This window comes from Spodoptera frugiperda, chromosome 26 (genome assembly GCF_023101765.2).
Source record: "Spodoptera frugiperda isolate SF20-4 chromosome 26, AGI-APGP_CSIRO_Sfru_2.0, whole genome shotgun sequence".
Taxonomy (NCBI): domain Eukaryota; kingdom Metazoa; phylum Arthropoda; class Insecta; order Lepidoptera; family Noctuidae; genus Spodoptera; species Spodoptera frugiperda.
In genome coordinates this window covers 11,522,727-11,541,638 of record NC_064237.1, presented here as the reverse complement: position 1 = coordinate 11,541,638, position 18,912 = coordinate 11,522,727, and the positions used below count along the sequence as shown (strand labels likewise).

General features: G+C 35.8%; 1 protein-coding gene across 5 annotated transcripts in view; it reads left to right on the top strand.

The window, feature by feature from the left end:
* Positions 1-143: 143 nt before the first annotated feature.
* The window catches only part of LOC118281779 (uncharacterized), a 40,333-nt gene continuing 21,564 nt past the window's right edge, over positions 144-18,912 (top strand). For 4 of the 5 annotated variants that reach the window (XM_050704861.1, XM_050704860.1, XM_050704858.1 and 1 more), the window contains exons 1-3: positions 144-523; positions 1,695-1,834; positions 18,468-18,491. In XM_050704861.1, the coding sequence (XP_050560818.1) occupies positions 424-523; positions 1,695-1,834; positions 18,468-18,491 (264 nt within the window). In that variant the 5' untranslated portion in view covers positions 144-423. The remainder of the gene's footprint in view (positions 524-1,694; positions 1,835-18,467; positions 18,492-18,912) is intronic. The other variant, XM_050704859.1, reaches the window with a different exon arrangement.

Sequence of the window (18,912 nt, the reverse complement as noted above, 5' to 3'; positions counted from 1 at the left end):
GAGAAAGTAGAAGTTTCTAAGAAAATTATTAATATTTAAAAAACAAATTATTTTATTACGCGTCGAGTGTTGCACTAAACACAAATTAGAAAACTACCAAAAATTGCTACGTTGCAATATGAGTGCTGGTAGAAAATTGAATAATTAAGGTATAACACTGATTTAGAAAAATGGCGTTCTATACAGCTGCGGGTTGCGCAATTTTTATGTAAATGTGCACGAAATTTATTAGAAAAATTAAGTTATAAGTGCAACAAATCTTTTTATGTTATATGAAATTTATAAAGTAAAAAAAGCATATAGTGTTACAATATTTTTAGTTCAGTGCAAACCTGTCATGGACCGTGTATTTTTTGTGTTGTGATGTATGAAAACGATAAATAATGAAACGGAAAATAATGCGGCTGTGCAAATAATGTGACAATGATGGGTATGATATGGGTGGTGTTATTGGTGGCCTTGACCGGCTCACACTTGGGACACTGTTCGCCTCTCCGATCAACGCCGCAAACCTACCCTCATGGTGAGTCACTTTATCGAAGAGTTCATGTTTTACAATAATTAAGTGATTAAATATCTCTCTTTTTGTCACCTGTGGGTGTAAGTGAAAGGTACAGGCAATGCGTGTTAAAGTTTTGTCACTGACAATAATACTAGGAATGCTAACATCTGTTCAGATTGAGAAAAGGGAAGTTGTACCAATTTGTAAAAGGAAATGATCAGATATCCGTTACGAGTGAGCTCCAATCACTGTAAATGTACCCACAAAATAATTACTACAAGTTGAATGCATAGCTTATGGCCTATCCTACCTCTTTGTACAACATACAAAGCTTGTCCTTCCCTCTAAACATATTTATATGTTGATATATGTATACAAAGTTCAAGCTGAATGCTCTACAACATTTTGTATGAAATCTGTTCCTTCTTATTTACTTTCTCTTAAAGCATGAAATTGAGTGAAAAAAACATCAATTTGTGTATAATATTTTTCAGTAATATTAAAAACATTGCAATAACTCTATGTCAAGGTGTAAAAATATGTTGAAAGTAAATAAACACACCTTATCTCCTTTGTTATCTAAACACTGTTATCTTTGCTAATATTATTGTTTGGTTCTTATAATAATAGTAATTCTAATTATCATATTAAGGAAACCTGTAAAGTAAGTGACAATGTTATCTTATTGCTAAAATCCTGTTTATTTATAAATAAATAATTAATTGGATTCTTGTATGTTGATTATATGGGAATCCAATTAGACCATTGTTTATTTAGTAATTTTAGGTTTACAATATTGTCCTATTAAGCAATATGACCATAAATAAATTAATATTAATCTTTGTTGCAAGACAACTTGAAGCTATGAATTATTTCTTCATAGTTCATTGCTACTCTAGAATTCAGCCTTGACATAAAGTATTGCTTTTAATCAGAAACAAATTCTTACTAGAATCTTTTATTTATATTTATTATAGTAATTTTAGTGATTTTTCTTGTTTATAATTATATGATAATCTTTACAAATATGTTTTATTTGTGCACAAAAAATTATACATTAATTTATTAGGCATCTAATTTGACAATCAATAATTAATTAAAAGTCTAGATACTTGGCACTATTCACAGTTTAAAACCTACACATTGCACTAATTAAAGTGTGCATAAGACATAACATGTTCATCATCTACAGATGCGAGCTCCCAGTCTCAATTGGAGGGCTGGGGCTCCCAGGGCGGCATGTACGCGGCGGTGCCTGCGCTGGCGCTCCTCATCACCGCTGTCGGGCTGCTCCTCGGTTGCACCTGGTGTTACCGACATAAAGATTGCAAGGTAAGAATGATATTATGTATCTAACATTGTATAAATATTTTATGTATTATCTATGGATAATTATTTAAGTTCCTGATTCTATGTGTAAATTAAAAATGTTTCTACATAATAAACTAAATTATACAAACATTTCCGAAATTAATTAACCACTGATTTTCACTAAGAAAACTAGGAGTGTAAACAGTGGCAAACAAGTAATATTTTGTATGTACCTACTTTTGTACATAACAATAATGTTTATATTTGTGCCCTACTTGACTCTTAGCTGCTACATTCACATTGTAGATAATGACAAAGGGGATATTATATCCTGTTGTTCAGCAGTTCACATATTAAATATGTAAAAAAGAAACAATAAATTAATTAGTTAGTACACACTATATTGGAAACAATTTATAATTATTTATTGTGATATGATACCTAATATTTCAATGAGATCAATTTTTTCAAACAATAAAATATTGATCATCCTATAGTGTGTGTTAAATCAAAATTACTGTCAGCACTATTATGTGGTTAAAATAAGTAGGTAGTTATAAAAATGGAAAATGCCTATTACTTACAAGCCTCTATATTATGTTATAAAAATTTCAGTTTATAACTTTATATTAACATTTGTTTCCCACGTAAATAACATTAATCTTGTAATAACTATGAAACTTTCTCTTGCACTAGGTATACTATTGTTTAAATAAAACAATCTATTTCACAGTCCGTTCTTTAGGCTAGAAATCTTCAAGTTTTAAGTTTAGATCAGAATCAAAATAATTCATAATATTATTCAGAATATTTGTTGCTTTATCCAAGTTTATCCTTACATAGAAAAATATAATAGGGAATGATTATTAGCATTCCACTAGTGTAACTATGTATGCTGAATTTTGTCTTAATCTGTTCAGCTGTTTTTGTGCTTAAGTCTAACAAACATATCTATAAAAGGGTATATTGCAATAATCCTGCTCATTAATTCTTATCACATAATTCACAGAAATGTCAACATTTTATAAATTTTGAAAAATGCATAGAATTTTTGGCTATGTTTCAACATCCTTATTGAGATGGTCGAATGTCTAGAAGTCTAGATGATACGAATCTCTAGCACTAGCCAAGTTGTCTATCGTTTATCAAACATATAGCTACATAATATGTAGCCACACAATGCACGGCCATTTAATATCGATTCTCGTTTGAAAGGCGACGGAATGCATCAACTGTCAATTCCCATGTATGCAACAAAAGTCACCAAGGGTCACCATTGTGTGCAGGTGAAAGGTTAATAACTTGTCACAGTTTACACGGCGTTGCGTTTTAATATTATGTATACAAACAAACCTTTACCGTGTTTGTTTTGTACTGGGAATACTTTTGGGACGATACTGTTACGAGGTATTCGATTAAGTATAACATAGGTATTTCGACGTAAGATCGCTTTATCAAATGCAAAATGAATCACTCTTTGATTTTCTGTTGATACTCCACTAAGCAACTTTTCTATGTATCTCCAAAAACACAAATCATACCATACAAATGTTCCATTGCTACTAGAAAGAAATACAAACAAACATTTATATAAGTATCATAATAATAATTCGGTGTTTTAAAGCCTCTTCAACAACGTTTTCATTCGCTAGTTACGTTCAACGTACATAAATTCGCAATGGAAAGTAAGAGTCTTCTCTAAAAGTAGTTTATGACCCAATAAAACCATTTGTGCTGATACTTTCATAGTTAGTACGCATGTCTGTACCAAATAAAGGTGAATAAACTTTATCAGTTTATAAACAATAACACGATTTGGTTTTTAGTTCAATACTCTACAAATATGTATGTTAATTAGGAAATGTTAGGAGCTATTAACATATTTTTTGGATAGTTGTTATTGTTTTTATTGAAACCAAACGTGATATGTATTTTGATAGGCTGTGGAATAAAACATCAAAAGCAAAACATGTTAAAATGATACCCAGATAGACAAAAATGAGACGTGTATTTATTTAAATTACTTAATTGTACTATCGTAAAGAGATATTAACGTCTCAATACCCTAAATGGTGTGTAAAGCATTTAGGTTTATCGCTCCATACACATGAATGAACCGAGCTTCTTATCACTACCATTACAATGGATAACACATAATTAATCCTCGTTGCGGGCGTCATACACTCGGTCCCATGTGATGTCTAATAAAAGTTGCAGTTGTGTATCTAATCAGTGGCCGCCGGCCGGGGTCAACGCACTCGGCACGCCCTCGAACACAATACACGCGCAAGACAATAGTGCAGATCCGTGCGCCCTCGAAACGAGCATCTGGCCGAATACAGAACGAATTAAGAGTACCCAAATAAGAGAGACGTAAGATTACCATACATTTACATACGTGAGACTGGCCTCCAAATATCTAGTACAAAGAAAGTAAGAAAACCAGGTCTCCTACTTTATGATGGTCCTGTACTTTACCTCATGCGAATTACTTTAGTATCGTAGGCATTTCCTAAATTAAACTTCTGGTTTGCGTCTGCCCCTCGTTATTCTATTGTGACCGGAATAGGGGCATTGTGTCGCGGGAGATTTGATAAAATATCCGCAAATATTCTGAGAAAAGTGTGCTATACTGTGACGGGCGAAGATTTTGTTGAGAGCCCCTTCAGAGTAATGGGAGACGATAACTGTTTATTTTTCGCGTGGGTCGTCTATGACGTCATTGTTACGCTATTCTCGGCCTTCTAACTGTCCCTTTCATGACGTAATTGACTTGTATCACTAGACACCGTTTAGGCAAAATTATGCGCAGTTTATTACATTATAGTCTCTTATGCCTATCGTGCTGAGCTGTTTGCACTACGCAAGACGCGGACATCTGAGTACATTTGTTATTTGTGTTTCTTATTGAGAATGAGGCAATTCATATAAAAACGAAACCGCAAACTGAGTTCTGACAATATGAATAAAACGCGTAATGCTTGTATAACACTAAACCGCACGCGAAGCTTTTAAAGTTACAACAGTATTAAACACGCGTAGTATTTCGAAAAAGCAATATTTCTGGAGTGCTGTAATCAGGTAAACGAGATAGGTACTCCTACCTTATTCACTATTTTTATACTGGTATCACTATGTCTAGTTATTTAGTAGAAAATAATAACAGCGAAGACCTATTTCGACATTGAACGTGGGTCGTAAAACGCTAACTAGTTAATTGAAAGCCATACTAATGAATTTGCCGTTTGTACTCCGTCGATCAGGCAAAGTTTGCTAATTGGGCCACGCTGCTATAATAACAACTTCATAGGAGGGATTGCTACTGCCTATGTGGAGCATACTAACTACGCCAGTCAATATTTATTACGTTTTAATTGGGAAATTTGGAGTCTCATCTCAATTAACATTTCAACAGCATTTTACGTAATATCTATTAAATTACACGATAAACTCTAGATGAAGTTTATCCGTTTTTGGAGCCCACCAGTTAGACATTACAAATCGGCGATGTGGCAAAATTAATCCATTGTTTGAAGCCATGCAAGAAGTTCATCTTTGCCAAAGCTTTCTTTCTTTAGCCATTAGTCATAATTTGGGTGCTAACATCAATCACTAGCTGCCGGAACAAGATGAGTAGATTTAGTTCAGTATAGTGAAAGCCTGCGCCTGAGTTCAGCCAATCGGTAACATTAGACGCATGCGGGTGTACCCGACACTTACTCAGCTGTTGGCACCAGCATTGTTCTATTACGCGCGGTGATGCGGCCACACATCAACCAAACATGTGAGATATTAGTCACACTGTTTATTTCTGGTATTTATTACTGCCGATATTGATCCGTATCTTAATATCTTGGATTGTTTTTGGATGAGACACTTCGTCGTAATGGGTAACGGCAGCTATTTCTAAAATGTTTCAGTCTCTATGCAGCAGATAGTTCTGTCCGTCTGTGATGCTGATTGGCTAAAGTCCATGTAATTAAGCTTTATTTTGACGTCACGTAAATGCACTGAATCTGATATCATTAATCATGCTACGTAAAAGGAATTAGCAGACGTGTATCATGAGTCTGATAGAGTAGTAGTGGTAGTAATAATTTTACAAATAAAATGTACTTCAACTTTATCAGGCAAGCCACTTAAAAACTACATCTCTACAAAACTTGGTGTGACAAATTGTTACCAGAAGTAACTTCATATTTTCGGAGTTATTCTCAGGGGCTCCTAACCTCAACTACACTACCAATTGAGGGTAACTCCCAAAGGAAACCTGAAAACCCCAATTTTCTTCCATGGTGACCTTCTTAGAGGAGAAATAGTTGGCCCTTAATAATTCAACCAGGAAAGATGCGATACGAAGTTATGGCTCAAAACAATATTGCTACGGTGAATGACTTATTGGTATACTGGTCAGTAGTTTGGTCAATAAATATGAGGTCCAATCCACCCTTGGGGCATACCCCATTACAGTTCATAAACTGTAATTGGATTTTTTATAGCAAAAAGTTTCTTAACTAGACATGCTCTTTATTCTAAGAAGTTAAAGACTTAATAACTTAAAGGGCAGCGCGTGGGTGGTAGATACTATACTATACCTACTGAAAACACGGGCATGATGTAATTTATTAACAGCAATTTAAGTTAACGTCGAAACAAAATTAAATATTAATAAATGTCTGGCTTCAACAAGAGGGTCCATGATGTATTCATAACTTTGAGGTAATTAAGGCGCTTCCTCAGTTCCTCCTTAATTTAAAGTGTCTCTCTGAAATTGGTACCATAGTAGTGAGATGAATCTTTGTAATATTACTTCAAAGAATTCGTAATTTTAATGCGAGGTAAATAGGAATCCTGTTTTAATGTACCAAGTAATTAAATTAAACCTCAATCGTCGATAGTCTTCGAAGACTAATTCATCAATCTGGCTCAGTATCCGAGCTGAAAGTGGCCATTGAATGTTATCACAGCACTTATTGTAATTAAGTGATTAAACTAAGTGTTACAAAGTGGAGCTTGTGCTGCGACGCCGTGCCCTAACTAAGCTCCATTGATTTTATGAACTTTGAACAGGTATAGCTTCTAGAAAGTTCTTTGAACATGTACTAGTTAGTAATAAATCCCGGTTATTAATATTTTTATCAATTTCTCTCATGGAGTTATGGATTGTTTTCTAAATGAATAAGTTTTAAGCTGGTGTTGTTTTTCGAAGATAACATTTTCTTGTTTTATACGCCAGCACTTCTTTGTATTTTCATATCCGTCCTAAAAGTCCCTAAAATGACCTTACCCATATGGAAATTTTTGTCCACCATATTGTTTTATTCACAGCATCAAATTAAACTTTTATATGAATATTTTTAGGACAAGGACGTGGTGTAAAGTAATATCTGAGGTAGGGACGGATCGTAAACAACTTTATTACCCCAGAACTCTGTGGTCGAAATAGTATGAAATTGGAAGTATTAAAATACAAAGAGTATTCTCCTCCTGGCTTTTTCCCAACTAGTTTACCTCTTTATAGAGTCCTCCCGTCAGATTTGCCTTGTTTGTGTACTCAAAAACATACAGTCAAATTAAAAATCCTTTGTGGATTAATTTGCGAAACAGTAGGTAAACAACAAACAAAATAAATGAAATAATTGTGTAGGTGTTAGTTAAATAAACAATACAATTTTCAGCGACTAATTGTGTTATTCCATTATGGAACCGATTATGTATCCTACCTGGGTAGCTTCAACAATTCGTGGAAGTTTATTATATTTGTTTTATTAAAAACCACAAGCCTAATTGTGACCAGTATTGCCAATTAGCGAAATGGAATTGTAACTACAAGAAAATGCACTATTTTCTTTATTACCTGCCCACGAGCATTGGCTAGCAATAGACTAATGCTTTTTGTAGACGAGACTAATGGGTGATTCATACTGATTTGGATCATTCGGATTACACTTACTCACTCTGTTACGGTTTACATTTTATTTAAAGAGGCGTCTTCAGTTATCTCAGCCAAAATACAATAGACAAAAGTAAATGATACTAAAGTTTCAGAGGTCTTAAATCCCCTATTGGAGTCTTATAACTTAACTGAGATTGAAATAGAGGCATGGTCGTGCCAAATTCCTGCCCAGTTTCCTGAATTTATAACCTTTGGTTGGCCGAATTTCCTGCGGTTACGTTTCCAGATAAGGAACACTACCTATAACAAAAGAAGCTTTGTTCACACAATGAACCACGATTGAAACATTTTTCTTTGAACACTCATCGTTTCATTCACAATTTACGCTGTAACAAATTTTCTTTTATCTCAGAGCAATCGAGTATTGAGAGCGAATCTATTTGTTCGAACTACGCATTACTACACGTTCGTGTCGGCGTCTTATTGGGGGCACTAAGCACACTCATCGTTGACCTTGTAGGAAATCTCAATTGCAGCGGCCCAGATTACGCTGCTAGTAAACAGTGTTATTCACACTTATAATTGTCTAAAACATTGTGATAATAGTTATCTGTGAGTCAGCACGCCCACCTGTCCTGACAACGCACTAACGTAAACACATTGCAGTGTGTATGCATGCGGTTATTTTTATGTCGCTCTGATAATACGGAAGTATTTGTTTGGTGTTTATGCGGATAAACTGAATAAGTCATATTTTTTTAAACCACATAAATGGTATTACGTGGCTGAAGTAGATTTAAAGTAAAGCTGCGGTATTTTTTCTACAATTCAGTCTGATCTCTAATATCAGGGTCATAATAAATCTGTTGGAATGAAATAATTTCATGGTATAAGTAGGATTGATTTATCATAATTATCTTAATTAGAAATTAGTGTTTTTGGAACTCTTGTTTTAATTTATATAATTTTGTATGACTTAAGTTCTGATTCTGACATAACTGGTGATTCTTAAATAAAAGTCTCTTTTGGATATCAAGCTCAAGAGAAAATTACAAAAGAGGCGCCAAAAATACAAGCAAAATTTCTCACAATACCAACGGTAAAACAATTCGCCGCGAATTCTTTGCCGTGGACTTTGAGATACTTCGCATAAAAACCCTAGACTACGCGCGAGACATTCACACGACGAAACAACAATTTGATATGTTTCGTCCATCAACATTTAAAATGAACCGTATGTGTGAAACATTAAGATTGGAAGTAGATGTTGTGAGTGCAACATAATGCCAGTCATCTGACGATGCAGTGGCGCTTCTACTTGGCATAAAGCCCGAGGCGGGCACACCCCACAGTCGTGCCCCTCCCACGCTGTCATCGCTTCACACCTCCCCCATTGCCACTCTGATTCATGTACTAAAATATGAAGCGTCTATAAAACCGGCAATGTACTGTAATGGGAGTAGAACGCGGTTTAGATTATTTGCAGAAGAACGCCCGTACCTGAGTAACGTTCGTCACGTGCCAGCGCCGGTATTGTTGTACTCTTCACCAGATCTTCCCGAATTGTATATATGGGAGTGCTATGCTAGTACTGTTTTAATCCCACTAGAATACCTTTTAGATGATACATAACTTGCTTGTTGATATGAACATAGCTATTTCCTAAAACCTCTAATTCTAACTATAACATTAGAGATCTTCATGAAAGAGTTAAATACTCAATGGCAATCTTAAGAATACTTAGTTGCGAGTTTCTCAGAATGTATGACTTTGAAAATATATTTGTCTAAATGTCACGTCATAGTTTTAACTGCGAACAATAAACATCCTTCGTTTTAAGGACGTTTCTGTGAAACAAGATGTATTCACTGACTCAACAGTTATATACACGAAATCACCTTACAGGTGAATCAAAGTCAACCCTAGTCTCATATGAGCTGCGTCACGGCAGCGTTGAGGCAGGTCTTAGAAAACCCGCTATTCATTTCTTGTTCCGTGAGCTGAACATTTGTATGAAAAGTAAATAAATAAAATATGAACGTATTTAAAAAAGAATAACGTAAACACAGCTCCATACAAATGAGGTGTCGTAATATTTTATTTTTGTTTGCTTGTTTACGTGTTCGTGTTTGCGGACTCATTACTCAAAACGTGCTGTTTTAATGGGCCCGCTTTTGTTATGATCATGCTGTGCTACACATTTTACTGTATCTTCATATACTAAAACTTTATTTACCACTTTTTGTGTTGTTTTTGACTCAATGTTAATCCCTATTAGTTAGTTACATGTAAACAGCTTACAGCATCACTGTTAAAAAAAACAATTTCTATTAAGATGTTGCAAGGCATTAATTCTCTACCCACACCCAGTCTTGTTTACAATCTAACGATATGAGTAAAACACACTGTCACACACAATCAAATCTTTACCCACACTTATACGTACGTATCTGATACACACTGAAACAATTGCCTTATGCTTTTAGCAAAGATGTCAACAGCTCTTTACCAAGGCTGGGCCACAAAACGTCCTACAGTAACTATTGTGCAACCTTTTAGAGTTATAATCCTGTTCCGATGAATATTTAATATCTGCAGCAGTTGCATATGATTTACAAGTTAAATTTGTTTACCCTTGCCTGCATTTGCCGCACACGTCATCTTCCTAACATAGATCTGTTCCGTAATAAGATTAGTGCATGCAACATTTCGCTTTTGGCCTTTCGGTTGTCCTAGTTTTAAGATGCATACTTTTATATACTTTGTTTTATAATCATTTGAATATCTTCGAAAGATTCTAAACAGGTTCCTATTGCATTCATGTTCGTATTAAAAAAAACAGAACTTCATTGCATTTTAAGGTGTAATTCATGATATAAGTAGACGTTCCTTCGATAAATTAATAGAAAACTGAGTAGGATTAAAATAAAATCCACGTAGCAAAGTTCCCATAAATTTCCTGTTAGGCTGGTGACCACAGGCCGCTACCGTGTTGTGGTCGCGAGCCGGATGCTCGGCTCTATCGACATTAATGCCGAACCTCTGAAAGCCCATAGCTATAATGCAGTGTAATGGCCAATTAATTGTGTCAATGTAATGCGATCTCACCACTCCTTGGTTACCATTATTACCAGAACCGCGTTTTTGGAACCAGAGGACTTATACATTCAAATGGAAACATAGTTTAAACGCGTTTGTTTTTTTCTTTGAAACAAGTCATGTAGAACGAGTCGTTAATTGGTCTCCCTCGTTCCAGACTTCACTAACGTTGACCTTTTAGATTTGATACTGGCCACTGCGCACTCGTAAGGGTCACTTAACACTAAATATAAATGAAAGCGCTCGGGTGTATGTGCATTCTGATGTAATGACGTCGTTGGTTTATCACTGCAGTGATTCAGCTGACGGAAATAGATCATTAGGAGATCTACGCATAAAAATAAAAATATATGACGGACGCGCATCTGTATGCAAAACACACTGTATAAACATGATGATTCCTGTCAGACTTTTATTTAGTACCAATTAACGGAGAGACGATTTCTGTCAGTCTGTCTTGTTCAGATTTACGTCGTTACGACTTTTATTTATACTCCGTCATTGTTAAAGTTATGTCTATCTTCCACGATACTTGTACAAACAACTTTATTCGTCTACAAGAGCCGACGACACGCGCAAGATAAAAGCGAATGTATTTTATTATGCGCGGGCGCATCACCGCGGTGACTCACGCGCACGCTAATTACAATGTACAGAGCACGTGTTCGCCTTGAAACGGCCCGTTTATTGATAACTCTTAGTTAATGAATGTTCTTCTGTTTCAATCAATGATACTTGTCCATTTACGGAGTTTTGATAAGATCACTAGAAGAATTAGTTACGATTGAGTGACGTGCACGTAGTGGGCTGCTGGGCCGGTGCTAAGAGAACAAATAATGCTGTTTGTCATCCGTATAATGTTTCACTTTCAATTCTTTTGGTTTTTGGCTAACATCGAAGCTTTTAGCATTGTTGTGTCATGAGTTTGTTAGCCAAAATCTTAGCCAAAGTTTGTCGCCATACGAAATGTAATGACAAACACTTTTGACACTGTTTCTATTTATTCACCTACTTTTGTAGGAAAACAGTTTATCTGTCTGGTCATCTGGACACGGTATATTTAATCTGTTTTTGTCAAAGTGAAAATACTTTTTATTGTATTTTTTTTATTTATTTGTGAAGAATGTCAATGCCCACACCGCTATTCCAATTATTTTGGCACCAACACGGTGTCATTCATTTTAAATCTATTTTTGTTTGGAATTCACAACGTGTACATCAAATAAGAAATGCATGTGGTCTTGAGAAATTTAATTTATCCATCTTTTTTTATGTAGACACCGCTGCAATTAACCGAGGGATTTGGAAACAATTTAGCAACAAAAAATATTACTGGAGTAATATAAAAGATCTGCTTTCAAATCCACAAATTTTTTAGTTTAGATATTTGATTTCTTTAATGTTTTACTCAGTGCAGTCGAAGGAAGTCATTGAATGAGCAGTAAAAGAAAAATACATTGCTATTCAAGCCATCAACTTTCTTCACTATGGCGCGGCGTCTTGCATTGCTCAGGAAATGAGCAATTAATGTACTTACCAATAGGGATTATTTCACGCACACTGGACGACCACTCATACAGTTAACTGTTTGCTCTGCATCACTAAACGACTTTAAGTATATTTTATAATGATAATCTGAGAAGTTTCTGCAAAAAGTCTGGCTGGTGTCATAATAGGGAAGATGAATTAAAACAATTAATGTTCAAATGTCCACCTGCAATGTTCATTATTCAACTAATCATGGCGGTTAATATTGTGGATCAAAACATTGTCACTGTTGTAAATCTAAGCTCGACTGTATACCCAGCAGTGTAATCTTCTGCCCAGCATTGGACTCCCCAAGAAGATTTCGAACCGTTTTATTTAATTCTTCACAATCAAACCTAAAAATAACCAAAGTCCAAAAAGTGCCTTGTTCAATTTCGCAGTAAATACGACTATTATCCCTCTTTTAAGCTGAAGCCTTAGGCCCGGACTCCATTGAAGCAGAAACTGACGAACGGAGCGAAAATTTGGTTTATACAATCGCAAATCTTCATTATTCATACATCTAGTCTCTAGTCAGCTTCATTTGATAGTGGACTCCAACTGAGTACCGGAGATGTGTCATACTATGGTACAATAGAGGCGAAGATGTGGATTGTGCCTCGCCAAAATGCCACATTCATCCAAGTTTAGCCTGCAAGCAAGTGAAGAACGTCTTTTCTCCGATTTTGTGGAATCCCGCCCTTACCTAAACCAGAAAACAATCAATAAGCAATTATATTTATCAGCCGCCAGCTGAATCAGAATTCCATTAAGATTACTCTGTTTATTCGTACGCAGTTTTACTAAGAAGAGCTTTGTTTATGTAGCTAGGTCGATACTACACTTATAATAATATGTCAGTTTTCTCATCTCCGGCCACCGTCTGTGTTGACTTTACGTTGTAATATTTCACTGTAAGACAGTTTCACTTGAAAAGATTAAAGTTTCTCTAAGATTTCCTTATTTACTTCGAGTACTCGATCTGATTTAGTGTTCCTCAAATTGTGCTTTCGTTTGTAAAATTCAGTCTGTCCATCTTTTATTTTGCTCGTGTCAAGTGTACGATTTTTTGTGCAAAATATCTCACGGTGATTCGATTTTAGTTTTATTGTTGAATTTATTTCATAGAACCACTCCATGAACTCTACGTTCTATTCGTACCATACAGTCATAATTTTAATTCGCCATCAAATCACGTACGTATTACGAGTTTATAACATTTGGACACGCGACATCGGTTACGATGCCGATCGGTATTACGTCTAATCTAGTTTCACAGTCTCTGGTGAAGAAATATTTTGCATAATCTAGAATTATTATATGTTTGCGACCTAATGCCTTCGACTGTTGTAACATCTCACGTCATCAATTCACACAATTATCACGCTTCAATGCAGTACCATTCGCTGTGTAGTGCAATTGACCGTTCACAGAATAATGTAGGTACAGTAAATATTGTCCATTGAGAACGATTGCGAAACGACATTGACACGTTTTAGCTAAAACACGAAAAAGAAACGTAAGCCCTTATTTTGGTCTTTGCAAAGGTCGTGCTGGGCATTGTGTTGCTAATGACAAATACTCAAAACTACTGTGCTACTTTCAAGTTTTAGAAGTATACCCGTCGTAAAAACACATTTAAATAACAAAATATTAAGCGATGTACGTATACTAGCTACGAATTCAACATTAGTAATGACAATTTTGGTAATTGAATTGGCTTTATGCGAATATGACCTTTGCCCGAGGGTCGGCTGTTCCACAAGCCTTGTAGTGACGTCAAGTTGGTCCTTTACTTATTTACTAAAACCTCCACAATTTGCTTAGTTGCTCCGACTAAGTAATTAATGGGTGGGACATTAATTAAATTTCCCAATTTGCGGTACGTGCCCCCAATTTTTGTTTATTATTTTCATGTCTATTACAAAAATGAGTTAACTTGGAACAATTTACGTTCGTTTTTTATTATAAATTATAAATATCTGCTACCTGAACGACAACTAAGCAAGCGATATAATTTGACTTTTACGTTTTGTTAAATGCACAGTTACTTTTATTGAACATCCACGACAAATTGACACGTTATTAAATGAAATAGATCAACAGAAAATTCCGTCAATGTTAATTGTCGTGAATAGACAATTACATCTCCTGCTATTGGAGATGGAAAGACCCCAGTAGATACTAGATACTACAATAAATACAATCAATGAGTACCTACAAGTTTTAGGAAATCCGCAAACAACGGATTATTCGATTGATTCAAGGAAAGATGACCGGATAAACGCTACTTAGAACGCGACAAAAAAGAGGCTGAATGATCGAAAGTAGTTTTTTTGCTAACAAAACAAGGAAGCAACGGATTGGTTCAGTCATCCACTGCCAGCTTGTCACAGCCAAGTAGACGTCCTACATTTGAACACCGTTATCATTCACTTTCCCTAACAAGGCTCGGATCAAACAATGTGTGGAGTTGCGGACTCGACTATAAAGTTTACAACTTCATTGTGTGGGACTCGTGTTCTTATGAATTGCCACCTATTGTTGCTGGGACAGGGAACGCTTTTTACATGCATATTATGTTCAGTTATAGCTTATTGCGCAATTGTGACTGGGTTTCCTTGAATGTTTGTTTCTATTTTTTGCTCTTAATTGAGTAAAGATACTTTCGTAGTTGTAACAGTTTTTATGACGATAGAAAGTTTATAGTTTCATTTCTAACTGAACTTCACAGGGTTCATTAAAATTTCATTGTGTGTAACGAATACCATATTGTAGAAATGATACCATCACAACATTATAAGTTGTGGAAAACCTCGTAAACTGTTGAATACAATGACGACTAGTCGATCAAATAAAAGGTATAGATTTAATACTGCACCAACTTGAATGAAGAAGAGCTCATTGCTAATTCATAACCTTATGACAAAGTTAAAAATAAACCATTCACTATGATATGACAACAATGTCCGGAAGAAGGCCGGTGTACAGAGAGTGCGAATTAAAAATAAACGGTCGTTGCAAGCCTTGACGTAACCCGCGATGAACTGCATAACATGAATCGTAATACGATCCGCTGAGTACATTCGTCACGCACACATACACGAACAATTATCTTGTTAACAACGGGTCGCGTAAGTTTTGAACTTACGTCATTTATAGTAATTAAACGCAGGTGGCGCTGTCGAGCGAATTGGTCATTTGAAGTGGACACAATGCGAACTGATTCGCGGTCTACTTTTGTAGTTGCGATCTTTTTAACAGTTTCTGGTGTCTCTCTGTAAATCATTCAGGTTATTAGATGATGTTTAGCAGTTATTATGAAGATTACATAGAGAGGAAATAATCCCCAGTTAATTGCACTTATTATAACAGTAGACGATAAACTTTGACATCATTTCAGTATGAATAAGCAGCAGAAAAAAGTCCCTTTGTTAATTAAAAAATATTGTGAGCGTATCAAGTAAATTGAATAGAACTTAACAGTTTAGCGACTCATTATTTAAAGTAATTTGAGTATAAACACGGTGTAAAGAATAAATTGTAGCTAATGAGATTACAAGTAACAGTGAGCGATCGTGCCAGTTCACACGATTGTTGCGTGTGACACCTCGCGAGATGCAGCACGATTGCCGTAATGAAAACCTCGCCTTCCAAGTATTGGTATACCGTGTAATGAACGAGCCACTTTGTCACCGAATACCTTCAAATAGTTTTACGAAGAGTTAAATGTATGTTGAGTGTGCTCCTATGTTTGGGATGGCTCGGCTAAATGTTAGCTTGAATCGCTTGAATCCATTAAGACGCACGGCAAGAGGCCCATAAAAACTCAAGACATCAAGAAATTAAAATTGCAAATCGAAAAGGTTCTTATCCCTTAAGATATCGTCAAACAGATTTTTGATTCTAATAACTTCCTGCAATGAAATATCAATCCATATCCTAAACACCTTTACTTCCATTTACTACCAGACACACAAACAACAAACACAACTGACAAAATGGGTGACCACGTATTCTTCCATAGAAAAACTATAGCTACATATGCTAAGCTAAATAGACAGAGTTCAAAGCGGCTTTGAATCAATCGTGTCGAGACGAGAGGGCTCGAGTTCTGCAAATAGGCGTCTTCCGGCTTCAGTGATTTGTAGTGTAATCTGTATACTGTGATGCTTTTGTCCTATATTATGACCCTAGACAACAACTGTTGATATTTTGTGCTATAGAAAACGTCTGCTCATAAAACCTTTCTTTTAAAGTTGAACGAAAAGATATTGGAAATTCAATCCTTTCCGAGTGTATGGTCGTTTCGCGCACCTGCTACCCGTTGTTAACCTGTTCGTCACGAAATACACCGGAAGAGATAAAATCTGTCGCACTTCGCAGCCACCTGCACCATCCCGAACATATTTAACAACTTTGTTAAAGTTTCCCGTACATTAGTATCTTTATTATCATCCTTGTCTCGCTACTCTAATGGTATTTACTGCTAAACTTTGTTCGAATGCTCGGGAAATATTGTATATTGTGTTCCTCGATTCTGATATTATGCAATTTACAGCTAACATTTCCATTATCACGAAATCGGTTACCAGTATTGGTGTACCATTATAATTTTGACATGAGTTTACTGCCATACGACCTAGTTATTGTGAAAAAGCCTTCGGAATCATTGCAACCGCTGAATACACCTTTGTGCTCACCGATCCCACAGTCGGTGGGCACGGCTGAAACTGAATAGAGCTTCAACGAAGGTCATGCAATTATTGTCAGACGTTTTTCTGCTTTTGACGCATAATTTTATCATATCTAACCATATAATTTGGTCGCATAAAACCGACCTAGCAATCAGAAGATAGAAATATTTACGGGCGCTTAAAAAATTGAAGCGTAACCTAATTTTTCTGGGGAGGCGTGGTCGCACAGAATTGATTCGTATACCTATAGACCGTGAAGTTATCTGTGAAATTGTAGCTGGAAATAAAACTTGATATATTGGCTACGAGTCTTAACGCGATATTAACAACATGTCTACTTTACGCCCTGCAGGGAGTGGCCAAAGGTTTTGTCGATTAGCTTTTCATCGCTTTGTCATTGTTATTAATGCCAGGTAATTACTAATCCAGATAGATTAAATTTCCAATTATACTCACCAATATTGTAATCATGTCAGAAGTTTAATATATAGGTAGGCGATTGTTTATGTTAGACTGTTGCAGTTGCAACCATGATGCATCAATGAGATGTATGTAGTACTAGTATCACAAACGAATCTCAAATTTCTAGAACATGGCTCCTAAGGCTGCATAATAACACTAATGGCCTAGTTATTTAAAGTAGTACGTATTATATGTTCGTATCCTTTGTGAAAGCGAGCGAGCGCTGTTTTCCTGCAACTCTCTTATTCACAGACAGTAATTGACCAATTATGTTTGTGTGTAAAAGCGGGGATTACTGACGTACTCACCTCTGTAGCCTCACTTTTCTAACTAACGTATTTTTTTAAACTGCGTAGATATGAACACGAATACAGTTATGAAAGTTTTTCCATTGAAAAATAAACCCTCTGTATACACAATAAAGTAACTATGGTATGGAATAAAATAAGTTGTAAAGCCAAGATAATATTACAAGTGACACAGTGCCGATCGGAATGGTGTTCCACTAATTCGCTTGGATGAGCTAATCCGAGGGGCGACGCCTGCAGTCCGATCGCATTAGCCAATTAGACGTGACAGAAGTATGCCACGCCACACCAATGTACTGTGTAATGCATTCTGGTTTACAGATTAACCTTGTCGTTTAGCTTTGATTTTGATTCCAGACTCCTTTAAGACATGGTTAAGTTGATTTTGTGAATAACTAGTAGGCTATGGTGGAAGAATAGCTTTTATTTGAGTTGTCAAACACGAATACTGCACTGATAGGCCATTACTTGAATCCTTATGGAAAATCAGTTGTAGTTTAATTGTAGTTTAACTCACTTCTGCTTCTAACATAAATGCTTCTTAGCAACACGTCTCTCCTCCGTCATATCACGTATCTGAAGTCCTTGTAGGAACAATACAAAATATTATACGTCGTATATGAACAAGATCAAATGTCTGATGCATTGTTTTCTCTTGTCGCCAGCCGAACGAAGGAGCGGACAATCAGGTACTTAGTAGATGATGTAGTTGTGTGTGTCCCATTGTTACGTTTATTTTAGCTAATACATTATTTTGGTGGCGGTTTTCTAATACTCAGGGTTTAGGATTTAATTTGGTCTCAATTCATGTTTTGTTTTGTCACACGTTTATTACAAAAAAAAGAGTTGTCCTCTTTGTTCTGCATGATATGTTATTTACAGTTTACAAAACCTTTTTTTATGTTTAGCACTAACATAGTGAATCCTTAACTCCAGATTTAGTACTCACATCTCACCAACCCGATATATTAGATTTATGTCATAACCATACTCATCTCAATTAGATAATGTCCATGCAGTTACTTTCATCATTGTATTATGGCGATGTCGCGTGCGAAGATCAAGATTAAGGGCTCCGGTTGAGCTCGAAACTTGTCGGGCATCGCCGTA